The 17,103-nt window shown below is 45.1% G+C and overlaps 1 protein-coding gene across 1 annotated transcript; it reads left to right on the top strand.

Moving 5' to 3' along the window:
* Positions 1–3,573: 3,573 nt before the first annotated feature.
* On the top strand, positions 3,574–14,264 carry LOC118020752 (protein lifeguard 2-like). Its single transcript, XM_035020548.1, has 6 exons — positions 3,574–3,695; positions 4,616–4,653; positions 4,737–4,824; positions 6,823–6,912; positions 9,650–9,697; positions 14,095–14,264. Exons 4-6 carry the CDS (start codon positions 6,835–6,837, stop codon positions 14,245–14,247), a joined length of 279 nt encoding a protein of 92 aa, XP_034876439.1. The 5' UTR covers positions 3,574–3,695; positions 4,616–4,653; positions 4,737–4,824; positions 6,823–6,834; the 3' UTR covers positions 14,248–14,264.
* The last annotated feature ends 2,839 nt before the right edge of the window (positions 14,265–17,103 follow it).

The raw sequence follows: 17,103 nt of genomic DNA, 5'->3' as shown, positions 1-17,103 counted from the left end.
CAGCTTCTCCCTATTTCCTCACCTTGCATCTCAGTTCAGGAGAGTTGGGGGTTGGGGGTGTCCAGGTCCTTGGCTCTCCTCCCCTCACTTACGCATGGTCTAGTTCCCTGTTCACAGCGCCTCCCATGGGGCTTCTACTCACAAGTCCTTGCCACGTTGGTCCTTTCTCTGTGGATCAGTGCTGCTCTGGGCCACAGAAAACGTGTGGCTCTTTTTCTTGCTGCCAGTTCCTTTCCCTGCTGCTCACAAGGATTCCAGGATCTCAGCACCCTCCCATTGTGAAGATTTACTTACCAACTGATTAATTCTTCATCTGGTTCCCCATCAGATTTAAGGGAGCTTATAAAAATACCCAGAATATGAATATAAGAAGATAAGATAAATTGGTGGGGGAATCTGATGAAAGGAATAAAATAAGGGTAGGAAAATAATGCCAGTGGTTAGATTGTATACAGAATGCATAGTCCTATGCACTCTGAACAGCCAAAGCAGTTTTGAGGAAGAGGAATAAAACTGGAGGTGTCACAAGCCCAGATTTCAAGATCTACTACAAAGCTAGAGTAATCAAAATAGTATGGTACTGGCACAAAAACAGACACATGGATCAATGGAACACAATAGAGAGCCCAGAAATAAACCCGCAACTATATGGTCAATCAATCTTCAATAAAGAAGGCAAGAATATACAATGGAAAAAGGACAGTCTCTTCAACAAATGGTGCTGGGAAAACTGGACAGCCACATGCAGAAGAATGAAACTGGACCACTTTCTTATACCATACACAAAAATAAACTCAAAATGGATTAAATACCTAAATGTGAGACCTGAAACTATAAAACTCCTAAAAGGAAACACAGGCAATAAACTCTTGAACATCGGCCTTAGCAATACTTTTTGGATCATTCTCCTCAGGCAAGGGAAACAAAACCAAAAATAAACATTTGTGACTACATCAAATTAAAAATCTCTTGCACAGGGAAGGAACAAAACAGAAAGGTGACCTACTGAATGGGAGAAGATATTTGCAAATGACATAGCTGATAAAGAGTTAATATCATATATATGTATATACTATCTATCTGTTCATACAAATGAACACCAAAAAAATCTAAGAAAAAATGCACAGAGAACCTGAATAGACATTTTTCCAAAGAAGACATACAAGATGGCCAACAGATGATCTGCTCAACGTCACTAGTCATTATGGAAATGCAATGAGATACCACCTCACACAAGTCAGAAATGACTACTATCAGAGAGACAAGATATAACAAGTGTTGGCAAGGATGTGGAGAAAAGGGAAGCCTCTTGCACTGTTGATGGGAATATAAATTGGTGCAGTTGCTGTGGAAAATGGGATGGAGTTTCTCCAAAAATTAAAAAATAGAAATACCATACGATCCAGTAATTCTACTTCTGAGTATTTACTCAAAGAATGAAAACACTAATTGAAAAAGATATGTGCACCCCTATGTTTATTGCTGCATTATTTACAATAGCCAAGATATGGAAGCAACCTAAGCGTCCACTGATAGATGAATTGATAAAGAAGAGATGGTACATATATACAATGGAGTATTATTCGGCCATAAAAAGAACGAAATCTTGCCACTTATGACAACATGGATGGACCTAGTGGGTAAGTACAAAGTGAAATAAGTCAGACAGAGAAAGACAAATATCATATGGTCTCACTTATTTGTGGAATCCACAAAACAAAACAAAACAAATGAACAAACAAAACAGAAACAGACTCATAAATACAGAGAACAGACCGGTGGTTGTGAGAGGTTGGGCAGTGGGGAGGGCGGCGGGGGGAGAGGGAGTAGGAGATACAGGTGTTGGGAGTTTGAGAGGTACAAACTTTCAGTTATAAATAAGTCACAGGGAACGTAGTCAATCCTATCATGATAACTTTGTATGATGACAGATGATACCTCCCTTACTGTGGTGAGCATTTTGTAATGTATATAATTGTCAAATCACTATGTTGTATACCTGAAACTAATACAATATTGTATGTCAACTATACTTCAATTAAAAATTTAAAAAATGCATCGTCCTACACACTTGAGTGTGATAAACCTGGATTTGGGTCTGTGCCTTCTGGTGGTCAAAGAGAGGAAGGACACATGCCAATGGCGAGATTCTCAGCATCCATATAGTGCAGTGTCCAGTGTGATTTCTGTGTTGGAAAGAATAGCTTCATCCCGAGGCTGGAGAAGACTAGCTCTCTGATGCTTACATGTGGGCACTTCCTTGGTTGCCAGAGCATTGAAAGGCCTTTCGTACCTGGCGTGGATACCCTGCTCATTGCTGAGGAGAGCAGGTGGTTTCTCCCAGTTCCTACAGAGACCACACTCAGGAAGGAGTGGGGGCTAAAAGCCAGACACAGAAAGATATTGGGAATCCTGGAGCAGAGGCAATAGGGTGGGGAAGTTTTTCCCCAAAAGTCCCGAATTTTTTATTTAAAAAATTTCCAAGAAAAAAATTTAAATTATTACAGGAGATCAAAGTTATTGGTCTCAAAAGAAGCTCTCATCTCTGAGGTTTTGTTGTGTATCCCAAAGCAGGTAACAGCTTAAGAAAATATTGTGGAGGGACAAAGAATTAGTTATATCTTCTAGACTTTATGTTTTGACTAAGTATTAGGAAAAATATGGAGAAAACCATTTCAGAAAAGGAGTTGAGGGGAAAATGAAAACACACACACTGAGGACACCTTTTTTCTTTTTTTTAAAGATTTTATTCATTTATTTGCGAGAGAGAGAATGAGAGAGAGCACGAGAGGGGGGAGGGTCAGAGGGAGAAGCAGACTCCCTGCCGAGCAGGGAGCCCGATGCGGGACTCGATCCCAGGACTCCAGGATCATGACCTGAGCCGAAGGCAGTCGGTCAACCGACTGAGCCACCCGGGCGCCCCTGAGGACACCTTTTGTCCCATAGCATTTTAGCCCCTGGAGCCCATGTTCTGTGCTCTTGAAGCCATTAGGCGGGTCTGACTTCTCATTCTCCTCTTGGGAAGACGGAAAGAGTGGTTTCCCGCTTTATTTATTTATTTTCTTAAAGATTTTTATTTACTTATTTGGCAGAGAGAAAGACAGCGAGAGGGGTAACCCAAGCAGGGGGAGTGGGAGAGGGAGAAGCAGGCTCCCGCTGAGCAGGGAGTCAGAATCCTGGGATCATGACCTGAGCCGAAGGCAGACGCTTAAGGACTGAGCCACCCAGGCGCCCCTGGTTTCCCGCTTTAAATCTTTCCCTCTCCCTCCAACCTCTGTCTTCCTCCCACCATCCTCTCTCTCGGTCTCCCTCTGTCTCTGTCTCTGTCTCTGTCTCTCTCTCTCTCACACACACACACACACACACACACACACTTACGTGCTGCAAAAGATGGAGAAATACGCAGCAATCGAGCAAGCAGGAGAAGAAAATCTTAAGAGGAAGGTTGGAAGCAAGCACGTTTTTCAAATAGCACGTGTACATGGAACAAACAGAGCTTTTTAAACCTATACCGGAAATAAAGGCAGCTCTGGGAAATTTAACAAAGTAGAGAATCAGGCAGCTGCTCACCGGGGTTGGGACACGCGGAGACGCAATCCAGGACTCTGGGGGCCGCGGTCGTTCTCCTCTCCCGTCCCGGATACCGTTGGCCAGCTGGAGAAGCTCAAAGCCGCTCTAGCAGCCCTCGCCCCGCGGTTGGTTAGGCTGCGTCTTCATTTTTACTCCCGGGCTCTAGCGGATTCTCTCCTGGCTCCTGCCGCGGGCCAGAGAGTGAGCCAAGGCTCCGGACTTGCCTCTGGTGGAGGCGCCCTACCAGCTGGGGAATGTCGTCAGGCCCTTCAGCCACTGTTCACTGCTGTCGCACTCCACCTGTCTGCTGCTGGAGCCCGGCTGTGCCCCTGGGGCCCTCCCTGTTGCCTTTGTTGGGCTCCTCCTCCGGCTTGAGCGCCTCTCTGGCTCACGGCGCCGCCCCGGCTGCGGTCAGCCGGCGGCCACGCTCCCGCCTCGTGCGGCCCCGGTGCGGCCCCGGTGCAGCCCGCTTCTGAGCCTGAGACTGGCACCTACAGGTGCAGCTCCACGCGCAGTGGAGAACTGCCCTCGAGCCCCGTCCCCGGGGCTGGAAGGGCCTCCATCCTCCCCCCTCTTCTGAGGTCTGAAGCTTTTAACTCTCACCCAAGCACTGTAGGAAGGGTCCGTACCGAGGCTGCTGGCGAAGCATCAGTGGAAATAGCATATCCTGCTTTGATAAATTAGGATTCTGTGTGGTTGGCGCCATGGGATCAACGGCAATATGGTCTACAGATAAACCTTTTATTACGGTTTCGGTATTCCTATTGAATGCATCTTTAATTCCCTAAGTACGTTGAAAGTTACTCCTGCGTTCTAAGAATTTTTACTAATAAAAGAATCTTGTCAGTCTGGGGGGAACGTTAGGAAAATGTTTAGCTCCACCGTTTCCCGTAATTAATCTTCCCGGTAGTTTTGCACGCTGGCGTTATCCGCGCTCCCGCTCGCTCCCTCGACCCTGCCCCGAACACCCGCCCCTTAAGCCGTCTCCTCTGGCTTCTGCGCCTCGGGAATCGGGGTTCTGATTTACTGTGCATTTTGTTTTTAGACGGTTCTTCAAGGTCTGCTGCTCGGAGCCGTATCAGTGTAAGTCTTGGATACACATTTCCTTTTCCGTGCGTGCTTCTCCTTGTATGTATGTCAACAGTAATCACAGTCTCTGCTTTCAGTTTCTATAACGCCGAGGAAGTGTTATGGGCAACGGCTGCAACCGCAGTGGTGACGTTATCGCTCACTCTGTTTGCTCTTCAAACGAAAGTATGTATCACCGGCTCCGATTACCGTCCTAGGCGGGTGTGCGGGTGTGTGTTCCGGTGCCCCTGCTGACCCGCTCTTACCCCTCCTCCCTCCTGCTCACTGCGGTCCTGCGGGCCTCGCCTTCGTGGCCTCCCCGCCCTCTGGCGTCTGCCTTTGCTAGTCACCACGTTAAAAAGGCAAAAAAAAAAAAAAAGACCAGGTGAAATTAATTTTGATCATATATTTCATTTAACCGGATATATGCAAGGGATTACCGTTTCCGTAATCGCTAGAACAAACATTTTACTATTTTTACATCCTTTTTTGAACTAAAATTCAAATCCAGTGTGTTTTAAACTTACAGCCCACTTCACTTGAGCCACCCTTCAAATGCCCACCAGCCGCAAGTATTGAATGCACCGCTGCAGACAAACATTTTTTTAACAGCCATCAGAATCACCTGGAGGGCTTGCGAAAGCAGGTTCCGTGGGCTCCACCCTGGGGTGGCGGCTTCAGAAAGCCTGGGGCTGGGCCCAGTAATTTGCATTGCACCGCTGATGCTGATGGTGCGGAACCACCCTTGGAGACCTAATACTTCAGATTACTCTCTTGGTGTGCAAAGGGTAGGGAGTGAGGGGGGAAATAGAGGAAGTAGGAAAACATTCTGACAAAATATCGGAGATTTCAAGGGTCTTCTTTTGCTGCATAACCTTATTCAGGTCAGAAGATGATATTACCCTTCCTTTAAAAGAATCCTCATCTTTTGGGGGCGCCTGGGTGGCTCAGTCAGTTAAGCGTCTGCCTTCAGCTCAGGTCATGGAGCCAGGGTCCTGGGATCGAGTCCTTTATCCAGGGTCCTGGGATCGAGTCCTGCATCCAGCTACCGGCTTCGCGGAGAGCCTGCTTCTCCCTCTGCCTCTGCCTCTCGCCCTGCTTGTGCTCTTTCTCTCTGACAAATGAAAAAAAAAAAAAAAGAATCCTCATCTTTCCCAGGCTGATTTGGTCCCTGATTTATTAAAAAGGCAAAACCAAAAAGCATATTAATAAATTTCAAAATTGCAAAAGAATCATTAGCAGTAATTTTTTAAAGCATAGTGTATTTTTATTTTTATTTATTTATTTTAAAAGATTTATTTATTTATTTATTTGACAGAGAGACAGCGAGAGCAGGAACACAAGCAGGGGGAGTGGGAGAGGGAGAAGCAGGCTTCCCGCTGAGCAGGGAGCCGGATGCGGGACTCGATCCCAGGACTCCGGGATCACGACCCAAGCTGAAGGCAGCCGCTTAATGACTGAGCCACCCAGGCGCCCCAGCATAGTGTATTTTTATTAAAACATATGCATACAAACATGAAAAAGGTGCCCAGTTAACATTGGTCTATTTCATTCCATTACTGTATTCTATGCACAACACTTTTAAAGATATGAATAGGGGCGCGTGGGCGGCTCAGTCATTGGGCGTCTGCCTTCGGCTCAGGTCAGGATCCCAGGGTCCTGGGATCGAGCCCCGCATCGGGCTCCCTGCTCCGCGGGAGGTCTGCTTCTCCCTCTCCCACTCCCCCTGCTTGTGTTCCCTCTCTGTGTCTCTCTCTGTCAAATAAATAAATAAAATCTTAAAAAAAAAATAAAAATAAAAAAATAAAGATATGAATAATTATGATCATACTATACATATAAATTTACATCCTACTTATTCAGTGTACCTTTTTTATTAGGGGAAACTTCATATAAATACAAAATAGAATAGTATAATGAACCCTCATGTATCCTTGGCTCCTGTGATTTCCTCCATACTCCGACCCACTCCTCCCTCCTGAAGCAAGTTCCAGTCAACAGCACGCTTTTTAATGTAGCATTTTTCCGTGGTGGGGCAAATGGATTTCCATGGTTCTCAGAAATGTCCTGGGTAAATATTAGCAAACGGGTCAGTGTCTATCTATGGGTATAAAATGCGTCTCTAAACATCCTGAAATTCCTTATGGATGATAACTGAGTTGTTTTTGTGTTGTGTTTCCTCAGTGGGATTTCACCATGCTCAATGGAATGCTGTTTGTTTTACTCTTCGTACTTATTATCTATGGAATTCTCTTACTCTTCATACGATCATATGTAAGTGGGATCTCATTTGGGAACCTCAGAGAATCGTTAGAAATGTAGGGTGACGTGGTTGTGTTGTGTAGGTTGTGTTGGCCTGGATCCTCTGAGAAGCAGACCTGAAATGCGTGAAGCACGTGAGGACTGAAACGGGAGAAATGTCTCTGGGAGGAAAGGGGCCGGGGAGCCGCTGGTGGCTGGAAGACCTGTTCGACCCCAGTAGCGTATCTGACGCCAAGTGAAGGAGGGGGAAGGTGGGTGGCGGGAGCCTTCGAGCCTTCGAGACAGGAAGTCAAGGCAGGTTCATCAAGGCCTTCAGGGCGCCCTTGAGCTAAAGTTGACTGCACTCCTGTGTCTCCCAGGAAGTCACTTCCCAGTGACTGAGAAGTGGCAGCCAGGCCCCTCCCTGGAGCTGGAGGTCCGTGAGGCCTGTCCTTGTGGCTGCCCAGTGTGCCAAGGACATGAAGTGTGGGGCATGAAGACTGAGCTCCTTCTCTAGACCACAGATGTCTTTCCCTCAGACGGTGTAGGGGGTGAATCTCCCCACGGGGCAGGTCAGACTCCGACTCCTATCCTTAGGTGCCGCTTGTTTGAAGTGATAGGAGTGGAGACATGGGCTTTTTAAGACTTTCCCCGACAACAGCCTAGAGGAGGCTCCTTGTTTTCCAATTCCAGCTTTGCTTGCTGCTTTCCTTCCTTTCTTCCTTTTATATCTTCACTGACTTCTTACTAGACACAAGCCTGTGGTTTTCACATAGGCATTACATCGAATTCTCACGACCTTCCTGAAAAGTACATAGGTCACATATTATATAGGTAAGGAAACAGGCTCAGGGAAATTAAATAATTCCTCCAAGTTCACACGGGGAGTACGTGGTAGGGGTGGGATGAAAGCCCCATCTGTGTGACACCAGGGCCACGCCCTTTCCCGCACTGTGCACCGTCTGTGGACTGAGGCTGCAGGGCTGTGGGGGAAGTGGAGGCAGAGCGTCTGGGCCTATGGCCTGGCTGGCATTGGCCCCTGTGTGGAGACAGGCAGCCGGGTCCACTGGGGACTGGCCTGCGGCCTGTGACCTTTGGACTAAAGCCCCAAGGCCAGCTTGGCCCAACTGCTGAATCAGAGTTTCTTTGATAACAAGTGGACTTGTTCAGTCATCTTCAGACACATAACCAGCAGTTCTGCCTGAATTGGTTTAGCTTTCTGAATGACTGTAGAGACTTACAGCTAGGGAGATAGCATCTATATTTTATTTATTTTAATTTATGTTTAGCATCTATCTTTTAGAGATAAAAACTCAAAGATATCACAAAGATGTTCTTTAAGAGGCCATACAGCTCTCCAATTATTATTACGGATGGTAGCCCAGATACTGGTCGTAATAACCCAAATATTTATTAGGTTGGTTCTGTAGGTCTTTACAATACCATCTAGGTGCAGTTAAGGAACTGTGTTTCCTACTAGATAGATGAACTCCAGTTCCCACTGTAAACTTCCTTTCACAAATATCTACAATATATAATCTTACACACCCGTTTAAACGGAAGACTTTGACAGAACCTTGTTGTAAGTATACATGCTTGTTTGACTTGGGCAATTTTGAATTCTTCAGACTCCAGTCATCAGGTGTTTTCTTAGTGTTAACACTGCCCCTCCCACACTGTGTCACTGACTCCTAATTTATGTCCTTCACCAAGAATCTTCCCTGATTAGCAGAATGCTCTCTTTATCTAGGATGAGCTTTCTTGTCCTGAAAAGTGAATGACATGATTTTTCTCATATGTTATGCACCACCTCTTTATCCTCTCCCCCATGTAAAGCCAACCCCTTTGGCATTCAGATCAGTCCTATATTCTGATCAGGGCTGTTTTGGTTGCACTGAACAGACTAGCTTGAGGCAAAGACTCAGGGGATGTTCATGGAACTCCTAGGTAGGAAGAAGCGACAGGATTCACAGAAATGGAAATCCCCTCCCCTTCCTCTCTTGGCCTGAGCTGACTGGCCAACTCTATTTGGATAGTAATAGCTCCAGCACTAGCTGATGATACAACAGCCTCTGGGAATTTCTGACCGGCCTGGTGCATTTGTTTGATCCTACTCACCTATAAGGTTTCTGGTCAGTCAAGAGAGTCACTGCTGTTGGAGTGGATGTCTTCCATCTCTTGTCAATCAGCTCTAGCGAGGGCGCTGGAGGGTCACTATTTTCCCAGAGCGACCTGTTCCAAGAGCTGAGTGTAGGGGCAGGTGCTGGAAAAGGGCTATGTGATGGTGCAGAAAGTGAAACATATCCAGTATGTTCTACTTGCCTTACCATGCATGAGATGTTTAACACTTACTTGATAAAACTGATTTGGCGGGGCGCCTGGGTGGCTCAGTCATTGAGCATCTGCCTTTGGCTCAGGTCATGATCCCAGGGTCCTGGGATCGAGCCTCACATGGGGCTCCCTGCTCGGCGGGAAGCCTGCTTCTCCCTCTCCCACTCCCCCTGCTTGTGTTCCCTCTCTTGCTGTCTCTCTCTGTCAAATAAATGAATAAAATCTTTAAAAAAAAAACTGATTTGGTAAGGGTTGTTTTCATTTGTTGGCTGAATGGAATGGAGTGGATGCTGTGGACCACGATGTTCAAAAAGATGAATTTCCCCACAGATTTGACTTTCTGTAATATTGGGTCCTTATCTGACAGCAGTGACCCAGGTGAGCCCTTTCATTATTCTGAATCTTGTTCTTAACATACAATTGTTTCTTCTCTTTGCAGTGGTTGCATCTGTTGTACGCTGGCCTTGGAACTATAATCTTCTCACTTGTAAGTCCATTTCTCCCTCACTTTGACAAAGTGCATATGGTATCTGCATCAACAGTGCCCCTAAGCCTGTGCTGGCCCCAGAGTCTAGCAGAGTCAGGAATCTACTCGAAAACCCTCCGGGAGACTTCTCCCTCCTACGCCTCCCCCTCCTCCTTTCCCTCCTATCCTTCTTCTTTTTCTTTATGAAGACAATTTTTAGAGCACTTTTAAGTTCACAGCACAATGGAAAGGAAGGTAGGTACAGACGTTTCCCATATCCCCCCGTGCCCCCCCACATGCATGGCCTCCCCCATGATCAACATCCCCCACCAGAGTGATACATTTGTTCCACGACGAACCTACATGGACACATCACAATCACCTAGAGTTTACATCAGACTTCACTCCTGGTGTGGCACACTCTCTGGGTTTAGATAAATATATACTGACATGTTCTATCAGTATGACATCACGCAGAGTCTTTTTTTTTTAAAGATTTTATTTATTTATTTGAGAGAGAATGAGATAGAGAGAGAGAGAGCATGAGAGGGGGGAGGGTCAGAGGGAGAAGCAGACTCCCTGCCGAGCAGGGAGCCTGATGTGGGACTCGATCCCGGGACTCCAGGATCATGACCTGAGCCGAAGGCAGTCGCTTAACCAACTGAGCCACCCAGGCGCCCCACGCAGAGTCTTTTTTACTGCTCTAAAAATCCTTTGAGTTCCACCTTTTGATCCCCATCCCCCTACCTCTAACCCCTGGCAACCACTGATCTTTTTCCTGTTTCCAAATTTTGCCTTTTCTGGAATGTCATATAGCGGAAGTAATCTAGTCTGTAGCCTTTTCAGAACGGCTTCTTTCACTTAGTGATGTGCCCTTAAAGTCCCTGTGTCTCTTCGTGGCCTGATAGTTCATTTCTTCTTAGTGCTGAATAACATTCCATTTTCTACGGTGCTGCGGTTTATGGCTCCGTCCACCTACTGAAGGGCATCTTATTTGCTCCCATGTTTTGGCAATTTTGAATAAAGCTGCTATAAACATCCGTGTGCAGGTTTTTGTAAGTTTTCAACTCCTTTGGGTAGATACCAAGGAACATGATTGCTGGATCGGATGGTAAAAGTATGTTTCGTTTTATAAGAAACTTCCAAAATGTCTTCCAAAGTAATTTCACCGTTTTGCATTCCCGCTGGCAATGACTGAGAATTTGTTGCTCTCCATCCTCACCAGCATTTGATGTTGTAAGTGTTCCAGAATCTGGCCATTCTAATAGTGGTATCTGATTGTTGTTTTAATTTGCATTTCCCTTATGACATATGATGCAGGGTATCTACTAGTGGTGTTTATTTGCCACCTGTATATCTTCTGTGGTGAGGGGTCTCTTAAGTTCTTTGGCCCATTTTAAAATTGGATTGTTTGCTTATTGTTGAGTTTTAAGAGGGTTGTTTTGTTTTGTTTTGTTTTGTTGTATATTTTGGATAACAGTCCTGTATTAGATGTGTCTTTTATAAGTATTTTCTCCCCTGTGTCTTGTTCTCTCATTCTCATGACCTTGTCTTTCACAGAGCAGGAGTTTTACATTTTAATGACCTCCAGCTGATGCATTATTTCTTTCATGGGTTGTACCTTTGGGGTCATATTTAAAAAGTCATCACCATACCCAAGTCATCTAGGTTGTCTATGTCATCTTCTAGGAGTTTTATAGTTTTGTGTTCTACATTTAAGCCAGAGATCCATTTTGAGTTAATTTTTGTGAAGGTGTAAGGTCTTTGTCTAGATTTGGGTTTTTTGCACATGGATGTCCAGTTGTTTGAACACCACTGAAGAGAATGTCTGCTCCATTGTCTTGCCCTTGCTCCTTTGTCAAAGATCAGTTGATTATATTTATGTGCATCTAGTTCTGAGCTCTCCAGTCTGTTCCATGGATCTATTTGTCTCTTCTTTTCACCAATATCACCCTGTCTTACTTACTGTAGCTTCATAGTAAGTCTTGAAGTCAGGTAGCATCAGTCCTCCAACTTTGTTCTTCTCCTTCAGTATTGTGATGGCCATTCACACACATTTATTTAAAAAAAAATGTAGTCATACTATATAGAATGTTCTGTCTTGCTGGTCCAATGATAGTGGGTTCTCAGAACTTGTTAACACTAAAGTTGGTATACAACCCCCCCCCCCCCCCCCCACAGCTAAATTTGACTGGCCCTAAAAAAAAAAAAAGACTGTTCTGTCTTTGCTTTGTCACTTAAAAATAATGGTCTCCACATTTTAGCAGACATGGATTGAGTTCACTCTTTTTTAAAGGCTGCATGATATTCCATTTTATGCTTTTATCATGTCACATATTTTAGGTTTTCTCTTTAATTTTTGGCATTTCCAAACATACCCAGAAGTAGAGAGAATGGAGTAATAAACTCCACACATTATCACCCAGCTTAAAAATATCCACATTTTGCTTCATTGTGTTCCTTTTTGTTAGAATTATGTCCTATTTTCAAATGTCAGAAAAATTTAGACCAGGAGGCTAATGTTACGTATGCACATTTTAGTTTTCTTACTCCTTCCGCTGATATGAAGAGAACTGACTTGTGCTCATTTTCCTTTACTCTTTTGCTCTCATCCTTTGCATACTAATGCATGCCTTTATATCTCTTGTGTCCTGTTTTCAGGCATAGTTTGTTTCCATGCAAAAGTACATTGTTGTTTCTCTTTCTGGAGGCAGAACAAATACTCTTGTAGACTCAGACAGGTCTACCCAACACTAAACAAATAATGGGAGAGGGAAATCAAAATTTTTTTCAGGGAGGTGGGGAGGAGATGGTTAACCATGAGAGCTGTAGGGAGGGGTGAGGCAGGGTGTTACCCCCAAATGCTCCTGGGGGTCTGAATCCCAGCTCATCTTACTCTCTCACTTCTGTCTGCTTTCAAAAACATTTCACCTGGGAAGTGCACTCCTAACCACCAAGACGTGTCTGTGAAATGATTAGAAGTTATTACCCTCATATAAGAAGAAATAAGATAAAGTCAGGAGTTCTCGGAGGAGAGGAAGAGAGAAAGCGCTTCTCCATAGAAGTCAGGACGCCAGGGTGATAAATGAAGGCTGGAAGCTCAGCTGCTGGGCAGCCCGTTTTCTGTCCTGGTTCGCCCAGCACTGAGGCGTTTTCCAAGGACACACTGGAATGATTGGTCACCCTAGCTTATCCCCCACCCCCCGAAGTTGCTGGAATCAGTCAGAGGGAGAGGGGAGCAGTGAGGAGAAGGGACTCAGTGTCAAGGTGAGGCACCTGCTTTGGCATCCTGCCCAGCCTTGGGTTGGACTTCCTTCTCTGCCATTCGCCACAGTGTGATTTTCTCTTCTTGGAGGCTCAGTTAATCTCCCCTGCCTCCACCAGGTGGGTCACATTTTACACGAGATGATGTCTGTAATGAGCTGGAATGAAGCCACCCAGGAGTGCCCACTTCCTTTCCTCCTGGTCTTCTTTCCCTTCCTCCTTGTCTCTCCCAGTCTGAGTGGCAACTGGGGCCCACGGAGAGCTGATACCAGAATCACTTGGGATGGGTCTTACTGAAATGGATATTGTTGTAAACGAGTTATTTTAAAGCATCCTTAACACCCCAAGAATTCTCTGTCGTGCCAGCATTGATCTGTCCGGTGGGGCTCTGTGGCTCTGCCCCACAGCACTAGACTCCGTCTAGAGTCTGGATACAAAGAAGTGAGGGGCCGCTTGTTTTCTTTTCCTCCTCTAATGAACTCCTGCTGCCCGGGGCCACTGACCTGGCAGCAAGCACAAGGGCAAGAGGGCTCCCTGATTTTTTCCTTGATGTTTTAGGAACTCCTAATTTTACCTACTGTAGCTGAGCTAAAACGTTTACTTTGGGAAATATTTCACCATATACAAACCCCATCTTCCCCTCCTTCTGTTTTGGAAATACCAACAGCATCATAAAACCATCCCAATGTCAAGGTTTGAAAAACGCTATCATCCAAAGCTCCAGGAATTCAGAATTATTGCTGTGTGTGAATCTAATTGTCAGGGACCATCTTTATTTTCATTCTTTGTTCAGCAAGAACGTGTGGGGAAATCACAAATACAGGGAATTTTGTAGTTTATCTCTGTGTCCAATCGTTCCACCTGGTCCACTTCATTGGCTAAAGGCCCAAAGGTTTCCGCATTTGGAAAGCAAAAGGAGGCTTATGGACTTGGTGCCAGTCATCAGGAGGATGGAGCACTTGCTGTAATAGATAGAAGATGCACTTGGGGACAGAGTGAATGGTCGAGGCTGTAAAAAGAACATATATACAGCCACAAATTGAGTTTCTGCAATATATTTACGGATGCTAAAATATTTTTTCCAGGTAATTTAGGATACCTACTTGATAGAAATGTACAATTTAGGTAGCTAATTCTTCTTTCTTTTCTTTAAGTACTTGGTGATGGATGTACAGCTCATGGTGGGAGGGCGCCACCATCACTCTGATCTGCACCCTGAAGAGTACATTTTTGCTGCCCTGAACATCTACTTGGATATCATCAACCTCTTCCTTTTTATTTTGCAACTGATTGGACTGGGACGGTAGTCATGGGGCCAAGACTGGTTCGTGTTGAAAAGAGGGAAGGAGGGATGCCTGTGAACATGTTGCCAGGCTCAGACATGCGGAGGTTACCCCACTTCATTAGCCTTTTAGTACAAAAAAATATTTAAAGATAGTTATTTTTTTTTTTGTCAAATGAAACCAAGCATTCAGTAGATGGTAGCTGTAGCTATGATATTTTTAGTTCCATTGTCCCATTGCAAAACTTTCTGGGGGACACTTCTGATTTTCGTAAATTCAGAAGATGAGTATCATAATTACATACTAACAAACATTTGCAAGAGGTCCATAACACTGTTGAAGTGTTCCAGGCAGTCTTTAAAGCTGTAAACAACATCTCTGTACATGAATAAATTTGATTACAGAAACCTATATTTACCCATTCTCTTTTCTTGGACATTCTGTGGACATTCTTGAATATTTTCGCATCTGACTTTTTTTTTTAAGAGTAAGATAAACTAAAGAATTCCACCTTTTCCCTGTATTCCAGGGTCAGACTGGGGAGAATAATAGCATCTCCCTAGTAGGGGTTAGAGAGAATGAACAGACTTAATGTGCGTAAAGGGCTCAGGATAGAGGGTTAGCTATATTGTCACCGTCTCACCTATATTTCTGGGCTTAACTCAGCGCCCGCCTCCCCTGACTGTCTGGAACAACTAAGAAAATGATCTTAATTGTGATAAAATACTCATAACAAAATTTACCATCTTAACTACTTTTAAGTGTACAGCTCAGTCGTGTTAAGTACATCCCCAGTATTGTGCAACCCATCTCCAAAATGTTTTCATCTTGCAAAACTGAAACTCCATACCCACTGATCAACAAGAAGTCTCATAACATTTTCCATGACTTATTTATTTATACACATCTTATATAACTGGTTTGATTATGGTCCTGAAGGTCATAGATTAGACAGATCTTTATATCCCTCCTGGAGTCTCATACCTTGCTGGTGTGAGATGCCTGATGAGAAGATTTTCACTGAGATATAAAAGTTCACACTTTCAAATCCATCCAAAGGAACCTATGGCTACATCCTTGCCTCACCTGTTTCTAATTCCAAGCGTTGGTCCAGCCAGTCTCTGGTGTTTGCCCCAGCAGGAAGCATATAAGTCACGTCTGCAGGATGAGCAGGCACGAGGCAGGCCCACTTGTGGTGTGCTTTAGGTGGTTCAGGGAGGGAGCTGGAGAGAAGAGATTTATGTAGAGGGATGGTATATGCCAGATGACAGAGGACCTCAACTTTCAGGCTCAGGATTTCAGACCATCTTGTAGGCGTAAGATTTCGACTGCAGTATCACGGTGAAGGCACTGCTGTAGAATTAGTCTGGTCATTGTGGGTGGGTTAGGGTAGAGGAGGGAGGTGTTAGAGAGGAAGGCTGTATCAGAGCTAATGCAATCACATACACTGAAGGCACTGTAAGAACAGACCTGGGATGATAAATGGGGTAGAATGAGTCAATCACCTGTGATCGTGATAATGGACAAAAAAGGCTGATGGAAGTTGATCTCTGATTGGATGACTCTTCAGGGTAGGGGAGAAATAAGGATGTCCCATATTTACTGCGGGTAATTGTCACTTACTAAAATAAAGCCATCTTGAGAAAGAGGGAAATGGCTTGGGGAGTTGTGATGTGATAAAAGGTTTAGATATTTTGAATATGTGGAAACAGGAAACAGGAATCCGGCAGTTTCAAGAGCTGCAGCTTGGGGCTAGAGGTAACTGGGGGCCATCACAGGCGAGAAGCGAGGCAGGGAGAATGGATGAGATAGTCAGGAATGACATATAGAGGGGAGTCCAAAGACCAAATTCCAGAAATACCCGTAATTAGTAGATGGAAGGAAGAAAAAGAATATGGGTCATGAAAACAACAGTGAGAGGGTAACATTACGGAGGCTGGCAGAGCCTTTCAGGAAGGCACTGGTGAGGTGTGGCTATAATTCACTTAGGGCTGTGATGTCTCAGACCCTTAAGAACACACAACACTGTTTCATTAAATCTATACCCAAAAGTCAAGCAACTCACAATAAAAGCAAGAGCAAGCCCAGTGGATTTGACAGTGACTGGATCACTGATTTGGAGGGACAGAGAGGACCGAGTCCAGACTTCATGGAGGCAGGAACGGTTATCGTGGAAGGGGAGGCCAGACCCCAAGAGAGAAGTCTGGTTGCTTCACCTCTGGAAGGAGAGAAACGGCAGAGGCAGGCAAAGGTGGTACATTTTTTACTTTTTGGTTTTTCACTCTCCAGGACAGGGGACATTTGGAGCATGTTTGAAGGCAGAAGGAAATGAAGGTACGAGAAATGGAGAAAAATCCTAGTGAGTAGGGACGGGAAGAGGGGTGGCCCCTGACAGGCCCAGGGCCCTTTTTTCTAAAACTGGAGAGGGGCGCCTGGGTGGCTCAGTGGTTAAGCGTCTGCCTTCGGCTCAGGTCGTAATCCCGGGGTCCTGGGATCGAGCCCCGCATCGGGCTCCCTGCTTGGCGGGAAGCCTGCTTCTCCCTTTCCCACTCCACCTGCTTGTGTTCCCTCTCTTGCTGTGTATCTCTCTGCCAAATAAATAAATAAAATCTTTAAAAATAAATAAATAAAACTGGAGAGAGGGATTGGAACATTTATCTGTGGCAGCCTCTTTTGAAATGGAGGGGAGATGTGAAGCAGAGGAAGTAGGGTCTGCAGAGGCTGTGCTGTGGGGATCAGGACTCAGAGAATAGCAGAGGAGGTTTGATCTGGCTGCCAAGGGTTGTGCATGCGGGAGTCAGCATGAGAGGACTGGGAAAACTTCATTTATCGAAAGTATTAGAGAAAAGAAGGCTATGAATAAGGCAAATGAGCTTTTCC

The sequence above is a fragment of the Mirounga leonina genome, unplaced genomic scaffold (assembly GCF_011800145.1).
Source record: "Mirounga leonina isolate KUSES-001 unplaced genomic scaffold, KU_Mleo_1.0 Mir_174, whole genome shotgun sequence".
Lineage (NCBI taxonomy): Eukaryota > Metazoa > Chordata > Mammalia > Carnivora > Phocidae > Mirounga > Mirounga leonina.
Note: the sequence above shows the minus strand (reverse complement) of the source record. Positions and strands in the feature narration are given on the sequence as shown.